Source organism: Camelus bactrianus, chromosome 10 (genome assembly GCF_048773025.1).
Source record: "Camelus bactrianus isolate YW-2024 breed Bactrian camel chromosome 10, ASM4877302v1, whole genome shotgun sequence".
NCBI lineage: Eukaryota > Metazoa > Chordata > Mammalia > Artiodactyla > Camelidae > Camelus > Camelus bactrianus.
The window spans coordinates 1428978-1456621 of NC_133548.1; the positions used below are offsets into that span (position 1 = coordinate 1428978).

The following is a 27644-nucleotide window of genomic DNA, read 5'->3' on the forward strand; positions in this document are numbered from 1 at the left end:
AGCGAGGTGACCCGTTGCCATGGTTACGCACACTTTTATTAGTGGCCTGGCTCCCAGGGCCCTCATACAGCACCCATTGTGTCCTGGGGTGGGGCAGCTGGCCCCCCACCGACTGCTTCCTCCGTTCCCAAGTCCTGCTTCTGGGGACGGGGCCAGAGTTTCCTCTGGTAACTGTCCCCTCTCCCACTGCAGTCTGCCCCATGGTCGGAGCCTCAACCCTTGTCCTGAGGCAGACCCCAGCTGAGCACAGACTGCCTGAGGCTTGGGGCCCCCTTCACCGCCCCCTCTGGGCCCCAGCCCCTCCTCACCCAATGTCGAAGCCTGTTCCTGGCTGAAGCTGAGACCCTGTCTCTCCCTCTCCCAGCAATGAGACCCCCTCAAGCTCGGCCCCCAGGTGGGGGAGCAGAAGTGGGCAGCGAAAGGGGCAGGGTTGTGGGGCCAGCTCCCACCCAGGCCTGGGCCTGGCTCTCCTGTCAAGGCTCTGTCCTCGGGACATACGGCAGTCACACCGCTGACCCAGCTGATGGTGCCCCACTACTGAGTCCCCCCAACCACACCGCTCTGCCCAGCAGCACAGTCATACCCCTAGTCTTTCACGACAGAAGGGAGGGGCTGCAGCGCCGGGCCCCAGCGTCCTCTCCGTACTGTCAAGCATCAAGGCCCCTCACCCAGCGCATCCGGGGCTCAGCCAGCCCTGCTCCCCGTCTGCCACTTCCCTGGCCCCTGGCAGGCCCTCCTGTGCAGTGCACAGGCCAGAGCCGAGTGACCAGGAGACCGCCTCGTGCAACCCCTGCCCCAAGCCCTGTGCAGACTCAGGCTGGCCCTGCCCTGCGAGGGCAGTCACACAGTCCCTCCCTCAGAGCAGACTCATGTACTTTCTGTCCCCCAAAAGTTTCACCCCGTAGGGCCCCACACTCTACCCCGACGCAGACTCCTCTCTGCCCCTCCTCACCCACCACCTACTTAACCTCATCTGCTCCCAGCCATGTCCCACCTCCCACCACAGTCCTTCGTGCTCCCGTCCACCTGACCTGGCCCTCCTGACTGCTCAGCCACCCCCGTGCTCCCCTCAGCACCTGTCTGGCCCTCACGCCCTCTTCAGTGGCCCAGCTGGACCCTCAGTTCCCCTTCTGTCCGCCCCACGGTCCTGGGCTGGGGTCTTCCTGGCCGTTCACTGGAGCCTCCAGCCGGCTGCCGTCCGGTTGAAGTTCCTGGGCTGGGGGCTCAGGTCCAGGATGGGATGGATCACGGGAGGGGGCCGGGCGGCTGCCTCCTGCAGCTTCCGGGCGTTAAAGCGAGGCCGATAAAGGAAGGGCAGGCGGCTGAGGCCAGTCAGGGTGCGTGCCCCAACCCCGGGCCCAGCCTGGCCACCACGGGACTCAGCCACCGACATGCGGTGCAGCACTGCGTCCCACATCCTGGAGGCCCGGGAGGCGGGGGGCCGGGCGGCCGGGCCAGCAGGGGCTGTCACCCCCTGCCCTGTGTGCCCTGGGCGCTGCTCAGGCCCCGGGGAGGGGGGATCCTCCTCCTCTTCCAGCAGCTGCTTCTTGAGGCGGGTCCAGCCGCTGAGCTGGGGTTTGGGCGCGACTTTGGGGAGAGGGCATAGGTGGGGGCCTGATGGTGGGGCAGTGGGCGAGGCCCCACGGGGGCTGGAGACCTGCTGGGCTTCAGCGGCAGGGCCAGCAGTGGGGGCCTCCTCCAGGCGCAGGGCCTCGGGGGCCACAGAGGTGGGCCTGTAAGGTGAGGGTCCCGGCGAGTGGTAGGTGGGGGCAATAGGGACCACCGCCCGGAGGCTGGACTCTCTGGGCAGCAAGGCCTGGAAGCCAGGGGGTGGCCTGGTCACAGGGGACACCTCAGGCCGGGGACTGGCAGCCTGGGCCCCGGTGGGCAGCGGGCGGATGTGGGCCACTGGGATCAAGGGCTGAGACCCCGGAGGGCATGGGGCTGGGTGTCGGTCCTGGACACCCGGCCCCCCATCCAGGGCTGTCCGGGGGGGTTCCGGGGTCCCGGCCTGCGGGGACGGAGATAGCCGGATGTGCACCTGGCTGATATGCGTGCCCCTCGCTGTGGGGGCCGAGACCTGGGCGTAGCCGCTGGGGGACCCGGCAGGCTCTGGGACTGGGGCAGCGAGCTGGGGCCCCGTGGCCTTGAAGTGAGAAGCCAGGCTCCTGCGCTGGGTGAGGCTGAAGGAGAACGTGGACCTCTGTGGGGGCGACGCCACGTGGTGGATGACAGGGGTGTGGGGCGAGCGGGGCAGGGGGGCCATCGCTCGCGGGACCTCGGCGGGGCGGGGGCCTGGGGCCTCCTGGTCGTGGCTGGCCTCGCTGACGGGAGACAGGGAGGTGCGGAAAGCCCCAGGTTGGGGAGGGGGCCTGTCCCCGCCCATCTTCTTCCTGGCTGCCTTCCTCAGGAGCTTCTGCAGCCGCAGGTTGTCCTTCCCTGGCTTGGGCAGCAGGGGTGGCGGGGGTCCTGGGGGCCCCTGGGGGCATGGCCCAGCCGTCTCAGGGGCCATGGAGGCGGCCGAGATGAGCATCCTGGCGGGGGGGGCGGCCGTGAGCACAGACCTCCTCACCCAGCTCCTGTCCCCACCGAGGGCACGCAGCCCCCTGGTTGTGCGGGAGGACCGAGGCTTGCAGGGGCCACAGTCTGACCCCCGGAAGCTCTGTTCCCTGAGCATCTGGCCCCTGCCCGACATGCTCCAGGTACAAACCCTCGCCTTGGCAACTCTCTGAGGCAGCTCTGCCATCACTCCGCTTTAGGATAGAGCCCACAGGGGCCCGAGGTGCCCTCTGGGTGCCAAATGAGGGCTGGTACCCGGTTCCAGGTGCCATGGCCCGTGTGCACAGCCTGGGCCGGAGACCCACGGGCGAGCTCCAAGTGGGAGGCACGTGCTGGGCCGGCCGCCCGCGAGGGCAGGAAGGGTGCCTGCCCGCAAACGTGAGGGCCGCCTTGCCGTCGCCGGCCTGACCACAGGCGCGTCCGCTGCAAGCCAGCGGCGAGGTGGCGGCCAGAGGCTCCGGAAAGCAGAGGCTGCGTCACCGGAGGTAGACTGGCCGGGAGGTGGGAGCGGTCTCTGCTGAGCTGCGCTAAACGGGATGTTCCCACAGACATCCTGGCTGGGGTGGTCCTGGCCAAGCCACCCGCCCTGGCTTCTGGGCTCCACGTGCTTGCAAGGACGTTGACAAATGGCGGCTGGGCCAAGCCAGGGCCGCCAGGCCGAGAGAGGAGGGAGGCCAGGGGGCTGCTGCCGAGGGGCCGGCTCTGCCAGCCGGAGCAGATCTGCCTGGGGAGGGCCCAGGGGCCTGCTCGGGCTCACTCTCCGCTGCAGCCCACTGCTTGGGGGGCTGGGGCCCCAGGAACGGCGGGAAGCCCAGGTCTAGTCTCAGGGAGGGGCCAGGCCAGCAGGCAAACAGGCGGGGGGCTGCGTCCCTCCTCCCCAAGTCCTGAGCAGGGCCCAGGGCACCGGAGCACGGCATCGGGAGCAGGTTTCCAGGCTGGAGGTGGGCACGGGGTTTCGGCGGCTGGAGCGGTGGCGTGGGCCGGCCAGGCAGCCACGAGGGAGGGGCTGCAGGGGTGGGCTGCGGGGTTGGATGGCAGGGCTGCGGCCCTCTTCGGACTGGCCTAACGGCCCCCGTGCCTGTGTTTCAGCTTTCCCGAGACTGCGGCATGGGCTGGTGGCACCTCCTGGTTCCCGACCCACGTGCCCTGGAGAGAGGCCGGCCCGACTCGCCACCAGCTCGGCCAAAGAAGCCGCTTCTCACCACCGGCCCCACCCACCCTCGGCCTCCAGCACCCGCTGCCTCTGCAGCCTATTGCTCCTGGACCCTCCAACCTCTCCCTCTGACCCCGGGCTCTGCCCCTCACAGTTGGGTTGTTGGCTCAGGGACCACCCCCCCCAAGAAGCCATGAGCTCCCAAAGCAGGCACAGCTGTCGCAGAGAGAGGCCACGTGCCAGGCCCTCTAGGTCAGGAGCCACCAACACCGGCACAGCCCTGCTCCCACTCCTGCCCCCCGCTTGCTGCCCCTCCACTATGTGCAGTAAACCTCCCCATGTGTCCCCATGCAATGGCTCTCTGGTTCTCACTAATGGGACTGACAGGAAGCAGGGCTGGCTGGTTGGAAAGGCTACCCTCTGGCACAAGGGTGGGACCCAGGCCTCCAGCCTTCAGGTTTGGACACTCTGTCCTGTCCTGCGGCCTTCTGCTGGGTTAGACTCTGGGGTCTGAAGTGTGTGGCGGCCAAAGTCAGGGTGCACAAGGTGCTCAGGGTCCCGTCCTCCTCCTCCAGGACGTCTGTGATACCTGCTTCCTTGACTGGCCCGCTCGAAACTTTCCAGCAGCTGCAACAGTGTGCACTTCTGGACTGTGCCCCTAGACTGTACACCCTCTGAGGATGACACCAACCTTGAGGTCATCCCCCAACCTAGCACCCAGGAAGTGCTCAGTGAAGATTTGGTGGATGGACAGCTGAGCGGATGATGGATGATGGATGATGGAAGAATGGAGGGAGGGCAGGACCAGTAGGTGGATGGACTGGTGTGTAAATAGGAAGACAGGTGATGAATCATTGGGTGATGGATGGTTGATAAAGAATAGGTGGGTGGGTGGATGGGTGGATCTACAGAAGATTTGGGAGGCAGATGGGTGGAAAAAACAGTTGTGTAGAAAGCAGATGGGAGAAGAGATGGAGAGGCAGTCAGGTAAGTGCACGCTGTGCAGGACAGTGGGTGGACGGCTGATGTGTGCGTGGATCTGTGAGTGGATGGATGGATGATGGATGGATGGACGGATGATGGATGACGGATGGGTGGATGATGGATGGGTGGATGGTGGATGGGTGTATGGATGATGGATGGACAGACGGATGGATGGATGGGCACGTAGATGGATGGATGGTGGATGGATGAGTGGAGGGGAGGAGGGAGGGAAACAGTGAATGTGAGGATGTAGGTATGAAAATGAATGCGTGGGTGAGTGAATGAACAACTGTGTGAAGTGGGAGACAGGGTGTGGCCATCCACCCGAGCCCAGCCCCCTTCTTCTGGGTTCTAACTCGGGGCCCTGCTGCCCTTGGTGTCAGGGAGGCCCCTTGAAAACCACGCCCTCAGACCTCGGACTTTCCAGGCCTGGCTCTGTTCAGAACCTGTTTTCTAGCGTCTTCATGGTCAAACTCAGCCTGCCTCCCGACAGGGGGGCAGATGTGGGCAGCTCGAAAGCACTAAAACTCAGCCGAGTCACAGCCACCTTCTCTCACCGGAGGCCCACCTCTGAGGCCGCGTCCAGGGCCGTGCTCCGCCAGCTGGGGAGCGTCTCCCAGGGGACAGGGCACTGTCCCCCTCCCACCCAGCTGGCTGGGACATTAGCCAAGGGCAGCCGGCAGAGGCAGCTACGTAGGACTGGGTGGCAGGCCGGGGCCAGCGCAGGCAGCACTGAGGGCGGGAGGGAGTGCTGGGAAAGCAGGCGGTCACACAGCTCCGACCTGCCCCAGCCCCTCCTGGGGTCCTTGGCACCCAGCCCGGCCTTGGGGACAAGGACCCAGGGTCTGTCTCCTCTGCTGCGGGGACATTCAGCCCCTGGGCCTCGAAGAACCTGAGGGGTCAGGCTGTGCCCACCGCAGATGTCCAGAGGCTGAGGGACCACTGCCTGGGCCCCAGTCCTCTGCTATCTGTCCTGCCTGCCTGAGGGCCCCGCAGACATTCTGTTGCTCCCCTGCTCTGGACGCTGCATGCCAGCCCCGCACAGAGCAAACCGGGGACCCACAGACCCCGCAGAGGCTCACAGGGCGTGCGGGGCGGCAGCCTGCAGGGCTGGAAGGGCTCATCCCCCAGGTGCTGTGTCAGCAGCTCCTATCTGGGGCTTGGCGGGGCCCGAGCCCGAGGGCTGGGCCGACCCGCAGCTCAGGTTGGCACCGGCGTGGGTGCCCAGGTCAGCTCAGGGCGACTAGGCTCCAGTCAAGGTCCCTCAGGCCCCACCACCCCCAACCGTGCACCCTCAGGGCCAGGACCCAGACTGAGGGCTTCTGCCCTCCTCCACCACCCTGGGGGTCGCCCTTGCAGAGACCTGGAGCCAGGGCTCCGGGAGGGCTGTCCCCCCACGGCCTCCTCCCCGCTCCCCGGCAGCAGCCCACCTCCCAGCCCCAGTGCCGCTGGGTGGAGGCCCCGAGCCGTCAGTCCTCAGACTCTTCCTGGGGCTGAGGTCAGTCCCCCACCCCAGCCCGGGCTGGGTCACCCAGTCCTGTACCTCCACGCCCAGCGTCCAGTCCCCCTCCAACCCTTCAGGGAGGCCCCCGCCCTGCCACCCTCTCCTCCCGCCCCAGCCCAGCCAGGCCAGGGGGACCGGGTGTGGATTACCTGCCGCAGGCCCTCGGCAGCCGGTGGCCCGTCCAGCAGTGCCCGCTCAGTGCTGTCCTGCTGCACCGCGGGCCGGGCGACCTGAGGAAGAGGTCGCTGATACCCAAAATAAAACCTGCCCTGTCCCGCCGACCTCAGCGCCCGCTCTCTGGCTCAGCCCGCTCACGGGAGAGCACCCGCCAGAGGCCAAGGCCACTGAGTGGGCCGCCACCCTCCTCTGCTGGCTAAGCAGGGCCACTGCAGGGCCGCGGCGGGCCCACCTGTGGGTGCAGCCTCCAAGAACACCCCTGGCCCGGACAAAGTGCTCCCAGCAGCTCCCAGGAACAGAGCATCCAGTCCGGGCGGGGCTGGACGCGCACGGGGCTTCCCAGGACATGCTCCAACCCGGCCTCAGAAGAGGCCAAGTGTCCCTCCAGTGTTTCCTCCACATGCAAACCTGCATCTCTGTGTTTTCCGGGGGGTCTGTCAGCTGAGGGGGGACATCAGCGGCCACTGCAGGGAGGAGACAGAAGGGTGGCCCCCGGGCTACTCGGGCCTTTTCTGGACGTGGCTCTACAGGTGACCCTCGTGGACGGAAAGTTGGTCAGAGTTGGCCAAGGGTCAGGTCTGAGTGTGGCCCACCAAACCCTCACCCGCGGAAGACCGGACAGGAGGAGGGGTCAGCGTTCTGAGCAGGGAGGCAGGAACGACCCCAGCAGCTCTGGCCTTGGGGAGCTTCCCACCCCCAGGAGCCCTTGGGGGGCGGGCAGGAGAGGGGCTCCGTCCTGCCAGCCGGCGGCCCTGGGCTCTGCCTCCTCTTGCTATGGGAATGCGGACGCGCCTTGCTGATCTTGGGTCCCTGTGGCCTTATCTTCAACTTACAGAAATTGGCTGAGATGCCAGTGGAGGTCTTCCAGAAGCCTCTGAGGGCCCAGAGCAGGGCACCAAGCCAGAGGGCGCTGGGCTGGGGTGTGTGAGCCCACCATCCTGACATCCCTGGCTTAGGCCTCCCGAGGGCTGGGGGCTCGTCTGAGTCTCCACAGGTTCACCTCTGTCCTGGGTCCCGGCCATCAGCCATTGGTCTGGACCAGGCCGTTCCATGGACCCACTGTCCGTGCTTGGCCAGCCCCTTGCCTGGAGCCTTCCGGGCCTGGAAGGAGGTGCCAGGCTGCCCTTGCCCCACCCTGTGCCTCGGTTTCCCTAATCCCAGGCCGGGCTGTAGGAGCGCGTGGCCTCACTGGCACGCACGGGGACCATGGAAGGCCCCGGCCGAGACATCTGCTGGTTGGATGGTGCCACCTGGAGTCCTGAGGAAAGAAAGACTGGGCTCACGGGCACACGGCGGAGCCTGGCCGTGGTGGGAGAGAGGTCTGTGGGGTCTGGAGCCCCAGACGGGGAGCTCTCGGGCTGACTGCAGAGGTGTGGCCCTGGCCTTGGGAGGGACCAGCCGCTGCAGGAGATACCAGACCCCCAGCAGTGCCGTTCGCATTATTGTTTTTTGCCCGTTTCTGCTGTACGTCCCGGTGGCCTCACCCAGAGAACCAGATTTGGCCCCTTGGTGGGGCCCAGATGTGGCGGGGTCCTGACTGGGGACCGACAGGGTCCTTCCTTCCACGGGGGTTCTCGGGCCCTCGGGCCTCTCCCTCTGACAGCGGGGTGGGGGCCTGGGGCCCGTGTAATGCAGCCTGGCTGGGCAGACCCCCTTCCTGGGCAGCACTTGGGAAGGAGTGGGCAGCTGAGCGGGGGCGGCTGGGACCCCAGCTCCAGGGACCCCACACCAGCCTGGCCCAAGGAGAGCCCTCGGCAGTGACCCCAGGGCCACCCAACACCTTCCTTCACCCTCCTCAGTCCGTCAAGAGTGTGCCCGCTGTCGAGGGAGTAAAAATAGAAGCTGACACTTCCTGGGGGAGGAGGGTGGACGTCGCCTCCTTCTCCAGACACGTTCCCCCCATCCTTGCCTCCTTGGGTTTCCTCCCCTGCTATTCCTATACTTGGTAAGGGGCCTCACAGCACGGCCCCTTCCCACCTGCCCACCCCACGCGCCCGGCCACCCAGCCCCTGGCCAATGGGCTGCTTGGAAAGATCAAATGTCACTATAACATGAGGGTGTGAGGCCGAGCGGGCAGTGCCTGAGCCGGTCCTGTCCACAGGGAGCTCCTGCCCGTCTCTCTAGACCCAGCCGCAGGTCAGTACAGCTGAGAGCGGCCGCCCAGGGCTGGGAGGGGCCTGCTGGGTGCTGGCTGGCCTCGGCCCCTTCTGGGCCCCAGGGTGCAGCTCTTCCAGGACGCTGTCATTCCCATCCCCTCAGCTCCAACCACTGCTTCTCAGAGAACCCAGGAAGGCCCCACAGGGTGCCGAGGTCTGGGGTGCTGGCGTTGTGGGGCGATGTTCTCTGAATATCGGATGTGGACAAAGCCATTCCAGACCAGAGCACAGGGGCAGGGAGGCCGGAGGGGAGGCAGAACGGGGCTTCTGGGAGGCCCAGGGATGAGGGGGGCGGTCCCCAGGCAGACGGCTGGAGAGAGGTGAGGATGTGAGACAAGGAGCCCTGCTAGTGGCGGGGCCCAGGCTTCAGGGCCTCCTGCGGTGCGGGAGCTGCCGTGCCTGGCCTTCCCGGCCTGTCTGGGCCCTTCCACAGGGCTCTGCTAAGCTGAGGGGCACCTGGCTAGCTCCTCCCAGGAGGCTGGGGCTCTCCATCCAGTGGCCACTGCCTCCAATGCCTCCATCTGTAAAGACAGAACCTAAGATGGGGCTGGTGTGACTCACCCCGTGATTGGCCTGTGGGGAGGGGTGGCTGGGACCCTGCAGCCTGGTGGCAGTGCCTAGGGCTCAAGCACTGGAGTGGGCAGCGCCTGGGCTCGGGGCAGGCCAGAGGGAGGAGCGAGGAGCTGGGCGTCGGTGCTGCCGGCCTGAAAAGACGGGTCCCACCTCCTGAGCCGGAGGAGCACGTGCTCCCAAGAGGCCCTGCCTGAGCTCCTGGCCCCTTGGGATCAGGGCTCCGCTGCCCCTCCTGACGTCACGGGATGGGGCGCCCTCACCGGGTGGCTCCTTTTGAGTGCCCTCGACCATTCTGGGAGGAGATGGCCCAGGAGCCACTGCCAAGTGGTCAGGGGCCCACAGTGGCAGGGCCTTCTGCCTCCCTGCCCCCATCTTGTCACTTGGGAAGGAAGGACGGGGTGTCCTCAAGGAGTGGTGACCTCAGAGGCTGTTTTGACAACGGCCCCTCTGCGGGCAGAATGCTAACTGGACAACTGGTTTCCTTCTCAGCTGTCGAATGCCACCCTGCCCCCAGGCACACCCCACCCTGGGCCTCTCCCTGACAGACAGAGCAGGGTGGGGGTGGGGGCGGGGACACAGAGCAACCCCACCTGGGGCTGCGGGAGCCCACCTGTGTGTCGCCTTCGGGTGCAGAAGACAGGAGGCCGAGATGGGGGGCCAGGGCCTGAGAGACCTGCAGGGTCACCGGAGGGGCTGTCAGGGAGGCCAGGCCAAGACCTGAGCAGGCGGCCGCCTTCCCAGTCCCCCTCCTGCCATCTTGGGTTTCTGGGCAGAGGTGTCTTGGCTATTTTGGGTGCCTATTTCTGGACACCTCAGCTGTCACTAGCTCCTTAAAAATAACCCAGCCCTGGACACAGGCCATGACCGCCCCTCTCAAGGAGGCTGACAGGTGTCGGGCCGCTCCAGCGTGCAAGGTGGGCACAGCACGGGGAGGGCCGGGCTCCTGAGAGAGGAGCCTGGGCAGGGGCAGGGCCACCAGGAGGGTCTGGGCCAAGGAGCAGGGAGACCCCAGCTGTAGACAGGGCCGGAGGCTGTCACCTGAGGGGGCAGCAGAGTCTCAGGAAGAGGCTTTGGGATGGGAAAGGGCTGCCTGGCTTCCTGGAGGGGTTAGCCGAGATCCACTGGCTGATTTTGCATGGAGCTTAAATTGCTCTGGGAAAATCAACATTCTTGCCCGGGGCTCTGGAACGCTGCTCCCGCCTTAGCAACGTGCTGTGGACACGTGTTTAGATGATGAACTTGTGTTTTTCTCGCACGGAGCCCCCAGGGGTGGGGGGCCACAGCTATTGTCTTCAAGTAAGCCATAGCATGCTGTCGTGAACTCTGGTTCTCAAAACCCTGGGCCAACATTCTGCTGCAGCTGCTCGGAGCGCTCCCAGGCCCCGGCCGCCTCAGGAGTGCGCGGTGGCCAGCTCACGGACAGACAGTCCCCAAGCGAGCTGGCCTGGCGCCGGCCGCACCTGGACGTGTGCAGCCAGGCCCGGGCACAGAGCTTCCCTGCAGATGCTGACAAATCCAAGAGCACCCACGTGGCCTGGGAAAGCGGGCTGAGGGAGGGTCAGGGTGCCCACGCAGGCTTGACGGGCACCAGGCTGGGGATGCACGGAGAAGCAGCCCAGACCCCGTCGCCGTGATCTCGGGGGGCCGGGGGTGCGGAACGGCTTGTGCTTCTTGTGACTCAGGGAAGAGGGCTCTGCACAGGGCCCCGAGGGGCCCCAGGGGGTCCCAGGGCCCTCCCGGGAGAGGACACAGGGCCCTTGCAGGAAGCCTTCAGCCAGTCAGGAGGCCGGGAAGGCCAGGGAAGGCCCGGGTGCCCCTCTGGGAGAGTGGGGCTCTGTGATCCAGGGTCTCCCTGGGAGCCCCACACAGAGGCCCAAGGGCAGATACCCCAAGAGGCAGGTTGGAAGGCAACGTGAAGGGGACCTCTCCACGACCCAGAGCAGCCGGCTGGGCCCTCCCCAGCCTGGACGAGGACCGTGCCTTCTGAACGGCCCTTCTCGGGGAATGCTGGGGAGAGGAGGCCTGCCCTGCCACGACCTTTCAGCATCCCGTCCAAGCTCGGGATTCCAAGCTCCAGGCTGGAGCCAGGGCAGGAAGGGGGGCGGAGTGGGATCAGATCTGGGGCGAGGAGGGCTGGGGGGCGGGGGGCCTGGGGCCTTGGAAGAAGCCAGACGGCCTGATGAGGAGGCCCCGGGAGCAGGAGTGGGCCCGCCCGAGGCCGGAGAGCTGGCCCTCGGCCCTTGTCCACGGCAGCCCCTCCCAGCCCAGCGCCAAGAGGCCATTCCCCCCACTGCATTACTTCTAGGCCAAGGCAACTTCTAACTCTTGTCCTGGCCTCCCCTCCCCCTGCAGAAACACCCTCCCACCATGTCGGACGAGGAAGTGTGAGTACCTGCCCGCCTCGGGGCCCCTGGACCTCGGCTGTGCCCGGCGGCCGGAGGCCCCTCTGGTGTTTGTCACACCCCCGCTGAGAGAAGCCCCCTGACCCCTCTCCCTCTCCCCCTCTCTCCCCCACAGTGAGCACGTCGAGGGTAAGTGTGAAAGCTACTTCCCGTCTGTGCGTCAGCCTCTAGGCAGAAAACCCGGTTGGGGACGGGCTCTCCAACTGCTGACGGCGCTTCCTGCACCCCGGCTGGAAGCCCCAGATCTGCCATGTCTAGATCGACTCCTCACTGTAAATGGGGTTCCCGAGCCTTGCGCCTCCCTTCTCTAAAGGCAGGTCCTCAAGTGCAGTCCCACCTGTCCGCACACCGTGCTCCGCACTGCAAAGCTGTCCAGGCGGACCCCAGGCCTGGCCAGTCGCTGCCATGGTCCCCACCGTAGGACCGCAGCACCCGTGGCTCACACCCGTCCCCACGAGCCGCTGGCATGGCCAGAGCCTCCTCCTCCTCCCTGTCCCCTTCTCTAGGGTCCCCATCCCTGAAGGTCGGGGATGGGGCATACCGGCCCCCTCCCTCCTCCCCTTCGAGGCTGGCCCCCGGGTCGCCCTCTAACTGGCTCCTCTCCTTTGTTCTACCCCCTGCAGAAGAGTACGAGGAGGAAGGTAACTCGGGCAGTCCCAGAAGTGCCCCACCCGCCCCAGACCTCCCTGACCCAGCCTCTTCCTGTCCTGTTCTGTATTCCCAGCCTCATCCCCACAGGGCCTCTGGCCTCCCAGCTCACCAATTAACCATCCACCTTCCTCATCCTTAATTCCCATCTGCCATCACCCCTAACTGTCTGCCTCAAGAACACTCATTAATCGTTCATTAATACTTTTTATGTTATTATGTATTCTGTATACATAATAATCTCACGTGTCCCTGGTGCGTGCAGTTAGCTGGGATTTGGTTGTTCAGACTCTCACCTCTTAATACCATGTGTGGGTGTGGAAGTCCTGCCTGCCTCCCAGCATCTCTGTCTCTCTCTCCATCTTTGTCTCTGCCTCTTTGCATCTCTCTTCCTGTCTCTGTCTCCATCTGTCCATCTCTGTCTCTGTCTCTCTCAGCATGCCTCCCCTCCCCTTCCGGAGCAATGACCTCCAGGCCGAGCTGGAGACCCCTCCCTGCGCCCGGTGTCTGCGCCTGGCGTCTGCGGCAGCCTCCCTGTGGTGCCCAGACAGGCGTGGGAGCGAGGGAGCCTCTGCACCTGGGGAGGGTGCACACGGGCAGTTCTCAGGCCGGACGGGAGCCTGAGTGCGGCCCCTGGCACCCACTCAGGTGCAGGAAGGCTCTCACGAACTTCACCAGGCAGGGCTCTCCTGCGGGGTATGCTGGGCACTAGGTTTTGAAAAGATTTGAAAACACTTGGCTGCCCTAACAACGTGAGCAAAACAGTTCTTTTTACGCTGAAAAGGTGGAAAGATGTCTTTGAGAGGGAGCCATGATCCTGGGAGCCGCCCTTCCCTGGGGAAGGTGACGGGGCTGACAGGCAGGGTCCTCCGAGGCCGGCCTTCAGGCCCACGTGGGACGCCCCTGCATCTCCTGGGGGTCTCCCCTAACATGACTTCGTCCCTTCTGCACTTCCGTCCCCTTTGGAGTCAGACTTAGCTAGACCCTTCCATGCACAGACGTCGCAGTCCAGGGCAAGCTCCCCCACGAGGGGTACGGGGCTCAGAGACCCCCAGGGCCAGGGAGGAGGTCACGCTTGGCAGAGACGGGGCCAAGGCCCTGAGGTCTCCGAGGCCCCGCAGGCTTGCCGCCTGGCTGGGGTGCAGGACCCAGCCTTCCCTGGCCCCTGGAGCTCCGGCTGCACCTCCCCCCAGGGCCGCCTCCTTCCCCGCCGCCCGGGTGTGGCCCTCTAACACCTTGTTTCCTCTTTCCCTCCTGTTTCTCCGGCTCCCACCTCAGAAGAGGCCCAGGAGGAAGGTAAGAGGGGTCCAGGACGCCGGCCCCTGCAAGCACATTCCAGCCCTTCTGCCCCACTGGCCCTCGTGGTGACCCCTGCCTGCCCCCCACCCCCTCTGAGGACGTGCCGTGTGCTCCTGGCATAACCTGTCCTCTCTCCTCCTGCCACCTGCACGCCCAGCGCCCCCTCCACCTGCAGAAGTCCATGAAGTCCATGAGGAAGGTATGAGGACCCAGGACTTCTGGTCCCCATGTGGGGCCCGGGGCTGGCTGGGAGCCAGGGTTGGGGAGGGCGAGGACAGCGGGGGGCCAGCCAGCCGAAGGGCCCCCACATGTGGCCTCCACCTAACCCACTAACCAAGGCCAATGCTTGACCAGAGAGGGGGCCCCTCAAGGTCCAGCACCACCAACATGGGCTGGGCTGCAGACAGAGGTCACCCATCCCCGGCACCGGGAGGGTGGGTCCACGGGGGGGGGGACGGCTGGACCAGATGTAGACCTAGCGGTCCCGGGACGTCCCTGAACCCAGCCTCCCGCCCCAGGGAGGGTAACTGAGAGCCCCCTGGCCACCTCTCCAGCCTGCCCCAGTGGGCTCCCTCCTCGGGGTCCGGGTGGACCATGTAAGGTTCAGGAGCCCCGTGCTTGGATCAGTGGACGGAGCAGCCGACGTCTGGGGCCACGCGGACCTTCTCGCAGGCTAGGAGAGAGAAGGGAGTGTGTCCCGCTCTGGGGCTACTAGAAGCAGGGCGTCCTCCAGGCTTCCTGGGCGGCAGGCCCTGCCCTTCTGGGCCCAGGTGCCAACCCACCAGGCTGCAGCCCTGCGTGCGGACCTCCAGGCTTCCGTGTGGAGTCCTTCCTAGGGGCCTGTGGGAGGCGGGAAGGGGGAGGCGGCAGAGGAAGCCACGGAGCTGACGTCCCCAGGACAGCAGTGATGTTCACAGCAGAAACAAGAGCCTCAGTTTCCCCAGCGTGGGGCAGGGACAGGACGGGGGCAGCGGCCCCGGCCAGCACTGACTGTGTCTTGCTCACTCCCCGCATGCTCCCCACCCCTCGGCCTCGGCCGCCGACCCCTCCGGGGTGACCGGCTGTTTCCTTTAACCTCGGATCCTTTCTCCTTTGACCTCTGACCCGCGTGTTGCCTTGCTCCATGGCGCTCCTTAGCCCATGAAGTTCATGAAGTTCATGAAGTTCATGAACCAGGTATGTGCCATGTCTTCCGTCCCGTAAGGGCGCGTGTGCACACGTGGCCGTGTGTGGGTGTGAACTGGCAGCCTGGCCCAGAAGGAAAAAGGGGGCGTGTAACCCACTCACATGTGGTTCTGCTCGCCTGCTGCGCCCCTGCCCCCATCTCTGCCCCGAGGTTCACACTGGTTCTCTCTTCCCCCCTCCCCCTCCATGGCGCGGCTTCTGCAGAGGAAGTCCAAGAAGGTACACTCACTGCCCCCGGCCCCCCGCCAGTTCCTGAGCCCTGACGCCTCTTCCCGCCCTGCATGACTCTCGCCACCATTCCTATGGGGTAGGGACAGGCTGGGGACAGGGTAGGCCTGGGGTGCCGGCTCAGGCAGGACTGGCTGCTGGGGTGCGGGTCTCCTGTCCCCATCATGCAGGTGAGCTTTCAGGGATGAGGGGACAAGGCCCTTCCCGGACCACCAGCAGGAAGGTGGGGGGTGACCAGACTTGAGACCAAGCACGGAGCTGAGTGTAGGGCCTGAGAGGGGTACAGGCCTCTGGAGGATGGTGCTGGGGTCCACTAGGACCCTCTGGATCCACCGGGGTGGGATGGAGAAAAGCCGAGGGGGAGAGGCAAGGCAGGTGGCCCCTGCCCTGCCCCAGACAGCAAGCCAGAGAGAAGGAAGGAGGGGTTGCTGCAGGAAGGGTGGAGAGGTAAGTGGGGTGAAACAGAAGGTCAGGCTGAGGTTGAGGGGGGGACGTGGGGGACCTGGAACAGCAGGGAGCCTTGTGTGCAAACGAGCAGTCAGGCCCCAGCATTCCCCCCATCTCCTGGGCGGGAGCAAGACACACTTGGCGTGAGGAGGCTCCTGGGTGGGCCTGGCTTTCCTGCAGTGGGGCTGGCTGTGCTCTGGGGTGGAGGTCAGGGCTCAAGCCGGGGAGTCACACGATTCCTCAAGGGGCTGCAGGCGGCCTCCCAGCTGGGCCTGAACCCCTAGCACGACCCCAAAGTGTTTTCCCTTCTCTGACCTTAGCAAGGTCCCCTGTGGAACGGGATGTGCCGGGCCCCAGGGCTGGGTGGCGGGTGCGGGGCCTCACAGGAACGAGGAACGAGGGTCCAGGGAGGGATGGTGCCGGCTGCAAAGTTACCAGGACACCCTGGAGCCAGCCCTGAGGCCCACAGACAGACAGACAGACAGACAGATAGACAGAGGGGGTGTGGAGAGGCGAGGCCGCTGTCTGCTTGCCCTCTGCCTAGGGGAGCTTAGCCGTGGGGTCCCATCATCCCACAGCGTTTGGCTCCCCACCACTCCCTCCCCAAGCATCAGTTCCCAGAGTCCCCTGTGTCCCTCAGCCCCCCAGGTGCAGGGGATGTTGGTGGGAGTGGTGTGCAGCTGAGGGGGCGCGAGGGGAGACCCTGCCCAGAGCATGGCTGAGGGCTGGGGATGCCACCCTCCCTGCCCACTTGGGGCAGGCCTGGGGCAAGGCCAGACAGGCTGAGGGTCTTCCATGTGGACTGCCCTGCCATCACCACCGAAGGTCCTGGAGCAGGGGCTGGGGGCGGGGGTTAGGAGGTTAGGCACAGCCAGTCCTGCCGCAGACCCTGAGCCAGCCAGGACTTCCCCAGGGCCCAGGGAAGGCCAGGAGGGTCAAAGGACGTAGCCCCTACGTGAGGGCAGCCAGGTTACCCCAGGCAGGTGGGGTCTCAGGTCTGAAGGCTACAGTCCAGACAGGCCTCTGGTCACAAGGCCAGCCCCATGGGGTGGCGGCGGGAGAGGCAGAGGAGGCCTGTGCAGCCTCCAGGAGAGAAGCCTCTTCAGTGTCAGGGCAGGCTCCCTAGGGCGGCTGGGAGCCGGGCCTCAGGGCTCAGCCTGAGGGCTCCCTGCACCCCCACGGCCTGTGACCGGGACTAACAAGACTTTATGAACCTAACTGTCCCAGACCCGCTGGGTTCCAACTCAGCAAAACCCAGGTGTCAGGTCCCCAGGACTGCGTGCCCCCCGCAGAAAGATTCAAAGAAGCCAGGGGCCAGCGCTCACAGGCCCCTGCGCCCTCCAGCCAGCACCAGGCCTCCTGGGTGGGGCGGGCTCTCCCAGGCCCTCCTGGGCCCACGGCCCCTCCAGACCCTCCCCAGACAGAGATTCTCTGGCTCTCAGCTGGGGCCGCAAACGGGGCCAGGTCAACGTGCACCCAGGCAAGAGGGGGTCTGGGTGTGTCCCCTGGCTGGGCCCCCGCTCACGCCCCTGACGCTCCCTGCGGCCTCGCGCTCTTCTCTTGCATGTGCGCTTACGCCCCGAAGATGCAGAGGAGGAGGAGGAGGAAGGTAAGGGGTCCCTTGGCGGCAGCACTCAGGCTGTGTCCTGACAGGCCCTTAGACGAGAGGACCTGCCTGCCCAGGGCCATCCCGCGGGCTCTCCATCCCTCTCCCTCGCCCGCCTGTCCACCTGTCTGTCCTCCTCGTCTCTGGGCACCGGGGCCCCGAGGGCTGGGCCTTGCTGCTTTGCGCTGCGTCTGCCGTGGGCTTGGCTGCCAGGGCCTCACAGGCACTGCCTGTTTCCAAGCTTCTGCCCGACACCAGGGTGGGATGGTCAGTGGAGACCAGCCAGCAGCCAGGGAGCCTGGGCTGGGGGTGCTCCTCCCTCCCCCCATCTCTACTCCCCCTCCCTCCGCACCTCTGGTCTTCCTCTCTTGCCTTCCTGCCCCCAGGACGCTGCTTGGAGCTTCCATCTCTTCCTCCTTAGAGCCCTCCCTCTTGCTCCAGCGTCCTGGGCCCCTCACCTAGCACTGCTCCGTAGACTCCACCAGGACTTCCATGGGCCCTGGGGCGGGGACAAGACCCACTGGCTCCTGGAGGGTGGGGAGAGGGGTGAGGGGCTCAGCTGGAGAGGCAGATCGCCCTGCTGGCCAAGCCCAGGAAGCCCCCCGCTAGGTGCCCCCAGGGGACTGCAGACAGGAGCTGGCTCCCGTCTCACCTGGTCTCTCTCCCCATCCCGCTCTCCCCGCGCCGGCGCTGTGCTGACCAGAGGAGAAGCCGAGACCCAGGTGAGTGTGGGCTGGATGCCGGGCGGGCCGGGCGGGCCGGGCGGGCTGGGTGGGCCTGGAGCCGGTGCTTGGAGGAGAGGCCAGAGTGAGCAGGCTGGATAGGGCCGAGGTCACTGGGGAGCCAGTACCCCCAAGGCTGGGCCCCCGGCACCTCAAGGAAAGCAGCGTCCTAGGCTCTGGGGACCCAGCCCCTGAGAGACAGAGCTGCTCCTCGGCTCCTTGATGTGGTGGCTGAGGCTCTGGAGTTCTGAGAGGCACACGATGAGAATGTGATTACTGGGGGCAGCTGGTGCCCCCCTACAGGCGGGGATCAGAAGTCACCTGGTACTTCCCCCGGGGACTCTGGAGGTCTCGTCGGGCAAGGCGCTGCCCCAGTTCATCCAGTTCATCCAAGGAAGGCTTCCTGCAGGAGGAGGCTGCGGGCGGAGGAGGGAAGCCGGGGGAGGTGGGGCAGAGAGAGGTAGGCCCACGGAGCTCTCCCCTGCCCTCTCTGGCCCTTGCCGCACCCGGCTGTGCTGTCCCTCCGGACGTGAACCAAGCGTGGAAGCGGGGTGTTGGAGGGCGCGTCCGAACAGAACCTGGGCAGGAGCCACAACACCCTCTGGGGGCACCATCCCTGCTCAGAGGCTCTTTCTTTCCCTCGTTTTTACCCACTCGGGTGTTGTTCGGAGGTTTCTGGTTTTGATCCGACTATCCTGGCTTTTCTGCTTCTGATAAACACTCACAAGCCCACAGCGCGTCGCACACGATCCCCCCTACCCCGTCCCGTGGAGCATCCGGGGCTGTGTTCGCGCCCCACGTGACGGAACATGAGTGCGAGCCCGCCCACGCCCCGGGTCCGCTCCCACCTGGGGGAAGCCCAGCCCTCCCGAGGGGACCGGGGCCATGTGAAGGTGTGGCCAGCACATTTCCAGCCGTTGCCCCTTATTTTTCAGCAATCTTAAAGAAAGCTGCCAGGTCACAAGATATTTTCTAGTTTAAAAAAAAAAACTGTTTGTGTTTTCATTATGAAAATAAAACACCTCATTAAAGAAAATTTGGAAAATACGTGAAAGTCCAATGAAAAAAAAATCATCCATAACTCTCCACCCCGCCAGCCAGACCGCGGAAAGGAGTAGAAAGAAGTAAAAAGACTTATTTCTTCCTACTCTTTTTCCATGCACAGGGCTCGGGGAAAAAAGACTGAAACTCTGAGCTGTTTTTCAAACATGGGACTGTCTATACAGCCTTGAATTCTGCTTTTTTTTTTTTTTTCTAATGCAGCGCTGTTCCTAAGTATTTTTCCATGTTTTTACATAGTCTTCTTAAATATTTTGAATGGCCACATAATATTCCATCAATTGGACAAACCATAATTTTCCTAACCATTCCTCTATTGCAGGATATTAAGGCTTTCCCCCATATTTTACTATCATAAATAACGCTGGATGGAAAGCATTTTCTGTCCTTCGGGTTATTTCCCTAGGCCGCATTCCCAGAACTGGAATTACTGGGTCAAAGAGGAGGAGTGTTCTTAAGGCTTTTGACATCCAAATGGCTTCGGCGAGGGCGGCCAGCGCGGTCTGCGCGCCGCGCTGCCGGCCCGCTCGTGCCTGCACCGCGCGGCCCCTGACGGCTGGATGAGAAACGGCCTCTCCGGCTGTTTTCCTTTGCATTCCTGCGCTGCTGCGCGGGCCTCTCCCGCGCCTGCTGACTGGCACTCTTTCTTCTGGGGGAGCTGCTAGCTTATGCCCTCGGCCCATTTATCTGACAGCGGAGGCGTCTCAGGGTTTTCTTAATCATCGGTTTGCATAAGGATATAAGTCTTCTCTGTGTTTGCTGAAAATATTTTTCTAGTCTGGTTTTTTTTCCCTCTCTCTCTCTCCCCGCTTCAAGTTTTGCCTGTTTCCACATCCATCAGCTTTTCGTTTGCCTGGGGTCACCTGGCCACCTCTCCCTGTGCAGGACGTTCTGGTCCACATTCGGCTCCCCCTTCCCCTACGGCTTGTCTTAAGAAATTGTTATGTCGCTGTTGGAGCTCCTTGCTCATCTGGAATGTTCTGGTGGGAGGGCGCCGGTCGCCGGTCGCCGTGGCTGCAGCAGCTGGACTCGGGGTGCCAGATCTGGGGGTGCGAGTCTTATTTCTTCTCCAAGGTGCTTCCTGCCCAGAGCCCCTTCCTTTGGGTCCCCAGAAAGAAACTTCAGAGAGGAGCCAAATAAATGCACAGGATCACTTGAGACGGCGGCTCCTGACGCAGAGGCCAAAGGCCCTGAGAGGCTGCGGTGCCCACCCTGCCTCCCAGTCAGGCCCTAGCTGCATTTGTTTATTTGTTTGAGAAAGAAACCAAGGCTGCCCTTCCTGGACAGACAGGGGTGACACAGCCCTTGCGAGGTCCAAAAGTTGGCAAAACAGAGGGACGCTAAGAGGTTGAAAACTTCTCTAAGGGTCGAGCCACTCTGGGGACAGTGAGTTACCCCTCTGATAAGAGCAAAGGTCACGCCTAGTGCCAGGGGAGAGCGTAGGGGGTCAGGCCGGTGCAGGCCAGGCCCACTGTCCTGGTGGGGTCCCCTCTTGTCTCCATTCACAAGTCTCTCGCTCTTTTCCAGACTCACTGCTCCTAAGATCCCAGAAGGGGAGAAAGTAGACTTTGATGTAAGTTTATGGAGCCCAGATCAACATGGTGTCCCCTCCAACCAGCCCCCAGCCTTCAGGCTCCAGGCTAATCCTGAGCAGACCATCTCCTCTAGAGCAGGGCTTCCTGGTACTATGCAGTTCTGCTTTAGTTCATCTCTGGACCGGAGGAAACTCCCCCAGTGATAGATGCCACTCTTCCTTCCTCCTCCTTCATCCTTCCATCCATCCTCCATCCACTGATCGGTCCTTTCCTCCACCCACCCAGCCAACCACTCACCCATCCATCCATCATCATCCATCCGTCTGCCCAGTCACCCATCCATTCACCCACTTCTCCATCTGTATATCCCACAGACTGTCTCGCTCCCCAGCTTCCTCTCTGCCTGGTCCATTCAGGGCATCTCTGAGCACAACAGCAAGGCCAAGTCGGAGACCGCCCATCCCAGGGGCTGACAACCGACCTCAGGGCTGTGCAGGGCCCAGAGTCACTCACAGGGAGGGCACCATTCCTACCCTGTGGCTAAGGGATCAGGCAGCCCCTAGCCCCCAGGAGGGAGCTGCAGGGACAAGGCAAGGCCAAAAGGTCCCTTGCCGCTGTCAGCTGTCCTGGCAGCCAGGTGGGTCAGGGCTCCCGGCTGGAGCACAGAAAGGTGCCACCAGGAGGGCCAGGGCCTCCAGAGGAGGCGTGGGGATGACGCGGCTCTCCCGCCACAGGACATCCAGAAGAAGCGTCAGAACAAAGACCTCATGGAGCTGCAGGCGCTTATCGACAGCCACTTCGAGGCTCGGAAGAAGGAGGAGGAGGAGCTGGTCGCACTCAAGGAGAGAATCGTGAGTGGGCAGCTCCGGGCCGAGGCGGGGCAGGCGGACCCCCGATGCGGTGGGCGTCGGCAGGGCTGGCTGACCTGCTCCTCCGGCCGCAGGAGAAGCGCCGTGCGGAGAGAGCAGAGCAGCAGAGGATCCGGGCTGAGAAGGAGCGGGAGCGCCAGAACCGGCTGGCGGTGAGGCTGGGCCCCCCCCCCCAACCGCCCCAGACCCCGAGCCCCAGAAGCACCAGGTGCTCTGTCTGCCCGCCCTTCTCCAAGCTTCCCCTTGAGCTGGGCCAGGGGCCAGAGGCCCCGGCTGAGCCCCTGCAAGAGGGCAGACCCAGGCCAGGACCTGGAGCTTCTGGAAGCTTCCAAGGCCAGGCGGGTCCTCAACACCTGCCCAGTGAGGGCAGCCCTGAGGTCTGGGGCCGGGGTCTCCGCAGGAGGAGAAGGCCCGTCGGGAGGAGGAGGAGGCCAAGAGGAGGGCGGAGGACGACCTGAAGAAGAAGAAGGCTCTGTCCTCCATGGGCGCCAACTACAGCAGCTACCTGGCCAAGGTGCGGCGGCGCGGGACACGGGGCGCGGGGCGCCAGGCTGTGGCCCCGCCCCCGGCTGTCGCATCACACCCTGCGCGGTACCCCTCAGGCCGACCAGAAGAGAGGCAAGAAGCAGACGGCCCGGGAGATGAAGAAGAAGGTCCTGGCGGAGCGGCGGAAGCCCCTCAACATCGATCACCTGGGCGACGACAAGCTGAGGTGAGGCCCCGCCCGAAGGCTCCCTCCCCGCCTCCCCGCCTCCCCGCCTCCCGGCTGAGCAGCAAGCCTGCCCTTTGCCACTCCTGCTCCCCAGGGACAAGGCCAGGGAGCTCTGGGAATCCCTGCACAAGCTGGAGACTGAGAAGTTCGAGTTGGGGGAGAAGCTGAAACGCCAGAAATACGACGTGAGTGCGGCGCCCCAGCCTCACCGCACTGGCGGCCATCCCTGGGCCCCGGACCCCGGCTCAGGCCCCTGTCCTGTGGGGACCGTGGCTGAGCATCCCACAGGCCGCCATCAGCCCCTGCTCCCAGGGCTGGCGGGAGGGGTGGCGGGGCAGAGCATCATCGGGGCTGGCAGGACACCTGCATCCCACGCCCACCCGGGGTGGCACTGAGCATCTCTGGGGTGGGGTGTCCTCCCCTCACAGTCTCCTCTGCAAACCCAAGTCCAGTCCCTAACCGCCCTGGAGGGCCCCGAGCGCGGAGCAGATTGAGGGCACTGTCCGACCCCACTGGCAGCTGCGGGGGTAGGGGTGCAGATTGTGCACCCTGGGGGTGGACGCCAGGAGTCCCTGAGCGGGGCTCACAACTCAGGACAGCAGCCCTGTGCAGACACGGTCCCTCAGCGTCCACATGGGCTTGGGGAGAGGGCACCAGTCCTGGTGACTCCCCTGCCGCTGCGTGAAACACAGGCACCTCCAGCCTGGCCATCAAAGGTGTGGTGCCCACCCCTCACACTCTTCCAGGTGCCCAGGGAGGCCCCTCCACACTGGGCACCTCTCCCAGCTTCCCCTACCAGCCACTGAAGCAGAGGGTGCTGGTGACCAGTACTGACAGCCGAGAGAAACTTTGCCCTTCCCAGGAGCTCTGTGCCCTTGGGCACATTTCCTGGTCCTCTGTGCCTCAATTTCCTCCCCTGAAGGAGGACTATACCCTCCAGGACCACCCACGGGGCATGTGCATCGCTGCAGGCCGCTGGGCCAGGCGTGGGGAACAGCACTGCTCTCCGCGGATGCTGCCCTCAGAAGTGGCCTCCCCTTCACAGAGCCCGGACTGGCCCGGCTCGGGTCCACAGGGCTGAGCCAGGGGCGCGAGGCCTCCCGACACCCCCGTGCGTGGCCCACGGTGGGTCCCCGGGAGCTACAGGAACCACAAGGGCCCTGGCCCAGGCTAGCCCAGTGCCCGGCAGGGCCCCGAAGACTCCACCACCAGCCACCCAGCCCCATAACCATCTTGGTCTTTCTAGATCATGAACGTCCGGGCCAGAGTGGAGATGCTGGCCAAGTTGTAAGTAGCCGGAGTCCACCCTGGACCAGACTCTTGTGTTCATGCACGGGCCGCCTCGCGCATGGTGAAAACCCAGGTCGATGCGAGTGTTGGTGGCAGGGGGCACGGGGACCATGGAGGCCTTCCTCCTGCTCCTCCTGCCCCGCCTCCTCCCCCCTGCCTGCAACCTGGGGGCTTCTGAGGCTGACCTGCTGTCCTCGTTGGTGGCAGGGGAGAGGCCTCGCCTCCCCCAGCCTCCCCCAGCCTCTCCCCGGGTCATCAGCAGGAGGGAGCAGCTGGGCCATGAGGCGCAGGAGGGCCGCAGGGCTCTGAGCTTGGCGGCCACCAGAGGCAGGGGTTCTGTTTGCAAGCCCACCTCGTCCCCTGCCCCCGGCCCCACACTCCGCGCAGGCTGGAAGGTAAGTGGCCAGATCCGGGCTGCTGTGTGTCATAGCCCAGATCTCCAGCTCAGGCCACCAAGAGCAAGTCAGAGGCACAGGTCCTGAGGGCCAAGGGACAGTGTCCTCCAAACAGAGGAGCCAGGACCCAGTAAGAGCACCGAGGCCTGCGAGGGCCAGTGCCCGGCCCGGCCTTGCTCGGACGCGGCAGGTAAGCCATCTGTGTTGTTTGCAGATCATCAACCTCAGGAGCCGCATCGACCAGGCCCAGAAGCAGTGAGTAGCCCCGCCGCCCCGGCTCTGCACAGGGCACACGGCCCCCGGGAAAGCTGCCACCACCCACCAGGGGCCCGGTGGTTTCGGCCTGGGCGACGGCCAGAGCCCTCAGCAGAGCAGTAACAAGACTAACTGGCCGGTGCCCTGAGCCAGCATGTCGGGGCCCCGCACCCCTGGACCGCAGCCTCCTTTCTCCCCTCACCCCACAGAGCCCAGGAGGACCTGAGATTTGGGGGAGGGCCGGCAGAAGGCCCCAATTCGGGGAGGTTCTGGGTGGGCCCAGAGTGGCCCAGCAAAGCCAGACTGGGCTCCTGGACATCCCAGCAACGTGTCACCTCAAAGGTGGCCTGGGACAGGGAAGCTGGAGGCCTGGGCTTTGTCACCAGCTCCTCCGAGAGCGACCTGGGTGAAATCACTTGTTCCTCGAGACAGGGAGCCCTCCGCCATATGATCACCCCTGAGGTGTGGGGGGCCCATCACAGCAGTTGCTGGGAAGGGCTGGGACAGCCTGTGCTCAGGTGGCGCCCACTCTGAGGCTCTGTCTCTGAGCCCAGGGGCTGAGCTGGTGCAGGCACCAAGGAGAGCCGTGGCCCCAGGGCTGCTCGCAGTTGGAAAATTTAATGGGGTTTTTCCCTCTTTTCCGCTGGCCCCTGCCTCCTTGCTACTCCCAGGGATGGGCTCCTCCTGCCTGGGGAGCAGGGAGGGACTGGCAAAAGCAACACGCCCTCCTCCTGGGCCCCGATGGGCGGGGCTGGAGTCTTTGCAGGTTCCTTTGAGAACCTGATATTCGGCAAAGGGTGTGCGTGCATGTGCATGTGTGTGTGTGCATGTGTGTGTGCATGCGTGTTTGGGTTCTCAGGCTGGCTCCTGCTGAAGGAGCCGGGCTGTGGGCACGGCCACCAGCGTCAGGCCTTCTCCTGGAGCCAGTCTTGAGAGCTGCAGGGCCCATTCCAGCCCAAAGTTGTCCCAAAAGAGCTCTGACCCTCCCATCACTCCACCCTAACCCACCACCCAGCTCCCCCTTGGCTCGCTGGTGTGCAGAGAGAATTAGACAGATGGGGCGGGAACCTCCTGACCCCAGGGTCCAATTCTAACTGGTGGCCGAAGGGCCAAGACTCTGAGGCAAGACAGAGGCCTCCCAGGACCCGAGTCCATCGGGCTGAGACTGCTGGCCTGGAGCAAAGGACCACAGCCGCCCGTGGCCTCAGCCCCTCTGCCCCAGGCGGCTGTGACCCACAGGGCACAGGCTCTTTTCAGGCCAGAGTGACTGGGAAGATGGTCACCACCAGCAGGGACAGCTTTCCGGGTGGGCTCAGACCTGCCCAAAGTGGGGCCCCTGCAGTCTCATGGCCACGTGTGCCCCAAGCCCTGCATGTGGGGAAGGGGTGGGGCGGTGGACCAGGCTCGGGCCACCACCCCTTTAACCTCACTAACTGCCTCAGCACAAAGGCGCCCAGGCCCGGCCGGGCAGGCACAGGTGAGTGACGGCGGCTGGGCTGGCGCTCAGCCCCCTGCTCCGGCAGAGCGCCGCGGTCAGGGGCCTGCGGACCGGGGGAGGCTGGGGAAGGGGCTGGCCAGGTCCCAGGCACCACAGTGCTCAATACCCACTTGCTTCCCAATTGCAGCAGCAAGAAGGCCGGGACCACGCCCAAGGGCAAAGTCGGTGGGCGCTGGAAGTAAAGCCGCAGAGACCGCCCCGGGCAGAGACCGTCGGCCCGGGCAGCCCACATGGCGGTGTCCGCCCCCCGCCCCCCAGCACCCGAGTCTCTGTCCTCGCTGCCCTCACCCCCTGGGGTCTGTGAATAAAGCTGGCAGACCCCCCTCCACCAGGTGTGCGCTGGCTCGTGGATGGGGTCACGGGGGGCGGGGGACCGATGGGGGAGGGGCAGGGGCGTCTCTGCAGCGCGGGGCCGAGGGGCACCGGGTGCTCGTCTCAGGGGTCGGCTCGGGAGAACAGCAGGCCACGGGTGCTGGGCCCGGACGCCCGCCGGCTCGGCCAGCCCCTCCACTTCTGCCGATGGGCTTTCACGCCTAGAATCCCCTTCTGTCCTCACCCCACAAGCCCACACAAAACTGGGGTCTCTGCCTCCGCTGGGGTCCAGGCTCCCCTGAGAAGCCCCCAGCCCCCTGAGTCAGCTCTGAAGCGAGGTTGGGGCAGCAGAGCCCGGCCTTTGCAGAGGGTCTGGGAGCAGGGCCTGGGGCTCTGTGGGGCCCTTTCCACATGTCCCCCAGAAACGGGGCAGGAGGCACCCAAGTCCCCAGGAGAGGGGCAGCGCGCACGCTGCAGTCGACGCCGCGGCCAGCACAGCCTTCTTTCTATATTGCACGAGAACACAGTGCTCACTGTGTAAGGAGTCTGAAAGTCCTGACCGGAGAGAATTACGGAAAATATAAATCACAGAAATTGGATCAAGACATAGAGCCTTGCACAGCCAAGTATTCACGGAGGAAGCTGCCAGAGTCCGGAACCGACCCCCCGCCCCCCACCACCCTGGGAAGGCTCTGCAGAACGGCGGGGGGGTGGGAAGTAGGGAGCATCCTGTCCAGTCTGCCGTGGGGTGCTGGGACCCCAGAAGGCATGTGCACACGCTCAGTGCGCACCCCAGCACCCACCTGTCCTCTCAGGGACCCATCCCCCAACATCCATAAACATGTGTGCGTCCCCACCCCCACATGACAGGGCTATTTGCAGTCGGTGGCTCAGCCAACTTGCTTCCCCGCAGTGATTTGAAGATGAGCCCCTTCATGTAATAAACGGGGTGGGGGGGATGTCCACTAGCACCGTCCCTCCACATCGCACAGAAGTGACAGGACAAAGGCTGCCCTGGGGAGGCGCGGTCAGCACACATGGATGGGGACAGAACGCCAGGACTGTGCAGATGCAAGGCGAATGGGCTGAGTCACGGATGGTGGAAGCACTGGCGGGTGAACGACCCAGGGTGCCTGTGGAAGAATCTAAGGCACATGTCACTGTCGCGGGTGGGTCAGGAGGGTAGAAGTCGCCGGGGCGAGATTCAGACAGTTAAGCTTGACTGAGGGACATGGATGGAACGCCATTTCTCCAAACTGGAGCCAGCGTGTGGAACGCTTCAGGAACGGGTGTAGACAAGGATGTAGGCTAATTTCAAGCTCTAACAGGAGGGTCCCCACCAAACGATCACCCCTCCGCAGCCAAGCCAGAAAAGCTCAGGTGGTTCATTGGCCGTATGTTCAGAAATGCAGGGACTCACTTCTGGGCAGTTGTTGGGTCACAGAGGAAACCGGGGTGCAGCGTGGCGGGAGAAGGCAGGGCGGAAGGGGGGCAGCGGCCGCAGGGCCCGCGGTGGGGGGGGGGTGCCTGGGGGCTTCACTATAGGGAAGGGTGTGGAAGACCCAGACTTGTGATAAGCGAAACATCAGATTCAAGAAGTCAGGAAAGGGGCAAAAAAGTAAAACCGAGGCAAAGAGAAGAAGAACATAAAATACGAACGGGGAAGGCCTTGGTTCCTCAAGAGAACTGCGAAGGCAGTCCAGCATCGGGCATGAAAATTGGGTGGGGAGGGGAGGGACACCAGCCACGCCGAAGCGAAGAGAGGGCACGCGAGCAAGATGAACTGGCGGTAAGAGCCCGCCGCGGCGGCCCCACACCTGCGTCTTTGAAAACTGCAGGAAGACGGCCAGTCCCCAGGGGAAATAGACTTACTGTATTAAGTATGCGGCTTGACTATAGAGTGACTTCATTTTGAAGTTGTTGGACCAGCCGTTGAACATCTCCCCACCAAAAAAAAAAAAAAAAAAAAAAAAAAAAAAAAAAAAAAAGCTAAGATTTTGAAAGATACATCATGACCAAGGGGTCCTCTCTACTGCAAAGATAGTTTTATATTAGAAAACTGAGAGATGGGACAAT

At 64.4% G+C, this 27644-nt stretch overlaps 3 protein-coding genes across 55 annotated transcripts in view; 2 read left to right on the forward strand and 1 right to left on the reverse strand.

Moving 5' to 3' along the window:
• LSP1 (lymphocyte specific protein 1) overlaps positions 1-4061 on the forward strand; it is a 36725-nt gene extending 32664 nt beyond the window's left edge. For all 9 annotated transcript variants that reach the window (XM_074371405.1, XM_074371408.1, XM_074371401.1 and 6 more), the window contains one exon: positions 3649-4061. The gene's annotated coding sequence lies outside the window, so the exon portion shown is untranslated. The remainder of the gene's footprint in view (positions 1-3648) is intronic.
• PRR33 (proline rich 33) lies at positions 19-8306 on the reverse strand. 2 transcript variants are annotated; one of them, XM_010956825.3, is made up of 4 exons: positions 7211-8306; positions 6786-6913; positions 6350-6430; positions 19-2534 (listed from the first exon to the last, which is right to left on the reverse strand). In XM_010956825.3, exon 4 carries the CDS (start codon positions 2531-2533, stop codon positions 1172-1174), a length of 1362 nt encoding a protein of 453 aa, XP_010955127.3. In that variant the 5' UTR covers position 2534; positions 6350-6430; positions 6786-6913; positions 7211-8306; the 3' UTR covers positions 19-1171. The 2 variants fall into 2 exon arrangements, with proteins under 2 accessions (XP_010955127.3, XP_074227501.1); XM_074371400.1 differs by lacking the exons at positions 6350-6430; positions 6786-6913; positions 7211-8306 and having other exon boundaries at positions 19-3653.
• A 98-nt stretch (positions 8307-8404) lies between these two features.
• TNNT3 (troponin T3, fast skeletal type) lies at positions 8405-25808 on the forward strand. 44 transcript variants are annotated; one of them, XM_074371419.1, is made up of 19 exons: positions 8405-8513; positions 11459-11490; positions 11624-11637; positions 12132-12149; positions 13435-13452; positions 13613-13654; positions 14593-14631; positions 14845-14859; positions 16901-16924; positions 17625-17643; positions 20230-20275; positions 20972-21088; positions 21181-21258; positions 21507-21620; positions 21709-21818; positions 21913-22003; positions 23065-23105; positions 23718-23758; positions 25384-25808. In XM_074371419.1, exons 2-19 carry the CDS (start codon positions 11474-11476, stop codon positions 25791-25793), a joined length of 1254 nt encoding a protein of 417 aa, XP_074227520.1. In that variant the 5' UTR covers positions 8405-8513; positions 11459-11473; the 3' UTR covers positions 25794-25808. The 44 variants fall into 44 exon arrangements, with proteins under 44 accessions (XP_074227520.1, XP_074227522.1, XP_074227524.1 ...); XM_074371421.1 differs by lacking the exon at positions 14593-14631; XM_074371423.1 differs by lacking the exon at positions 13613-13654.
• Positions 25809-27644: the final 1836 nt, after the last annotated feature.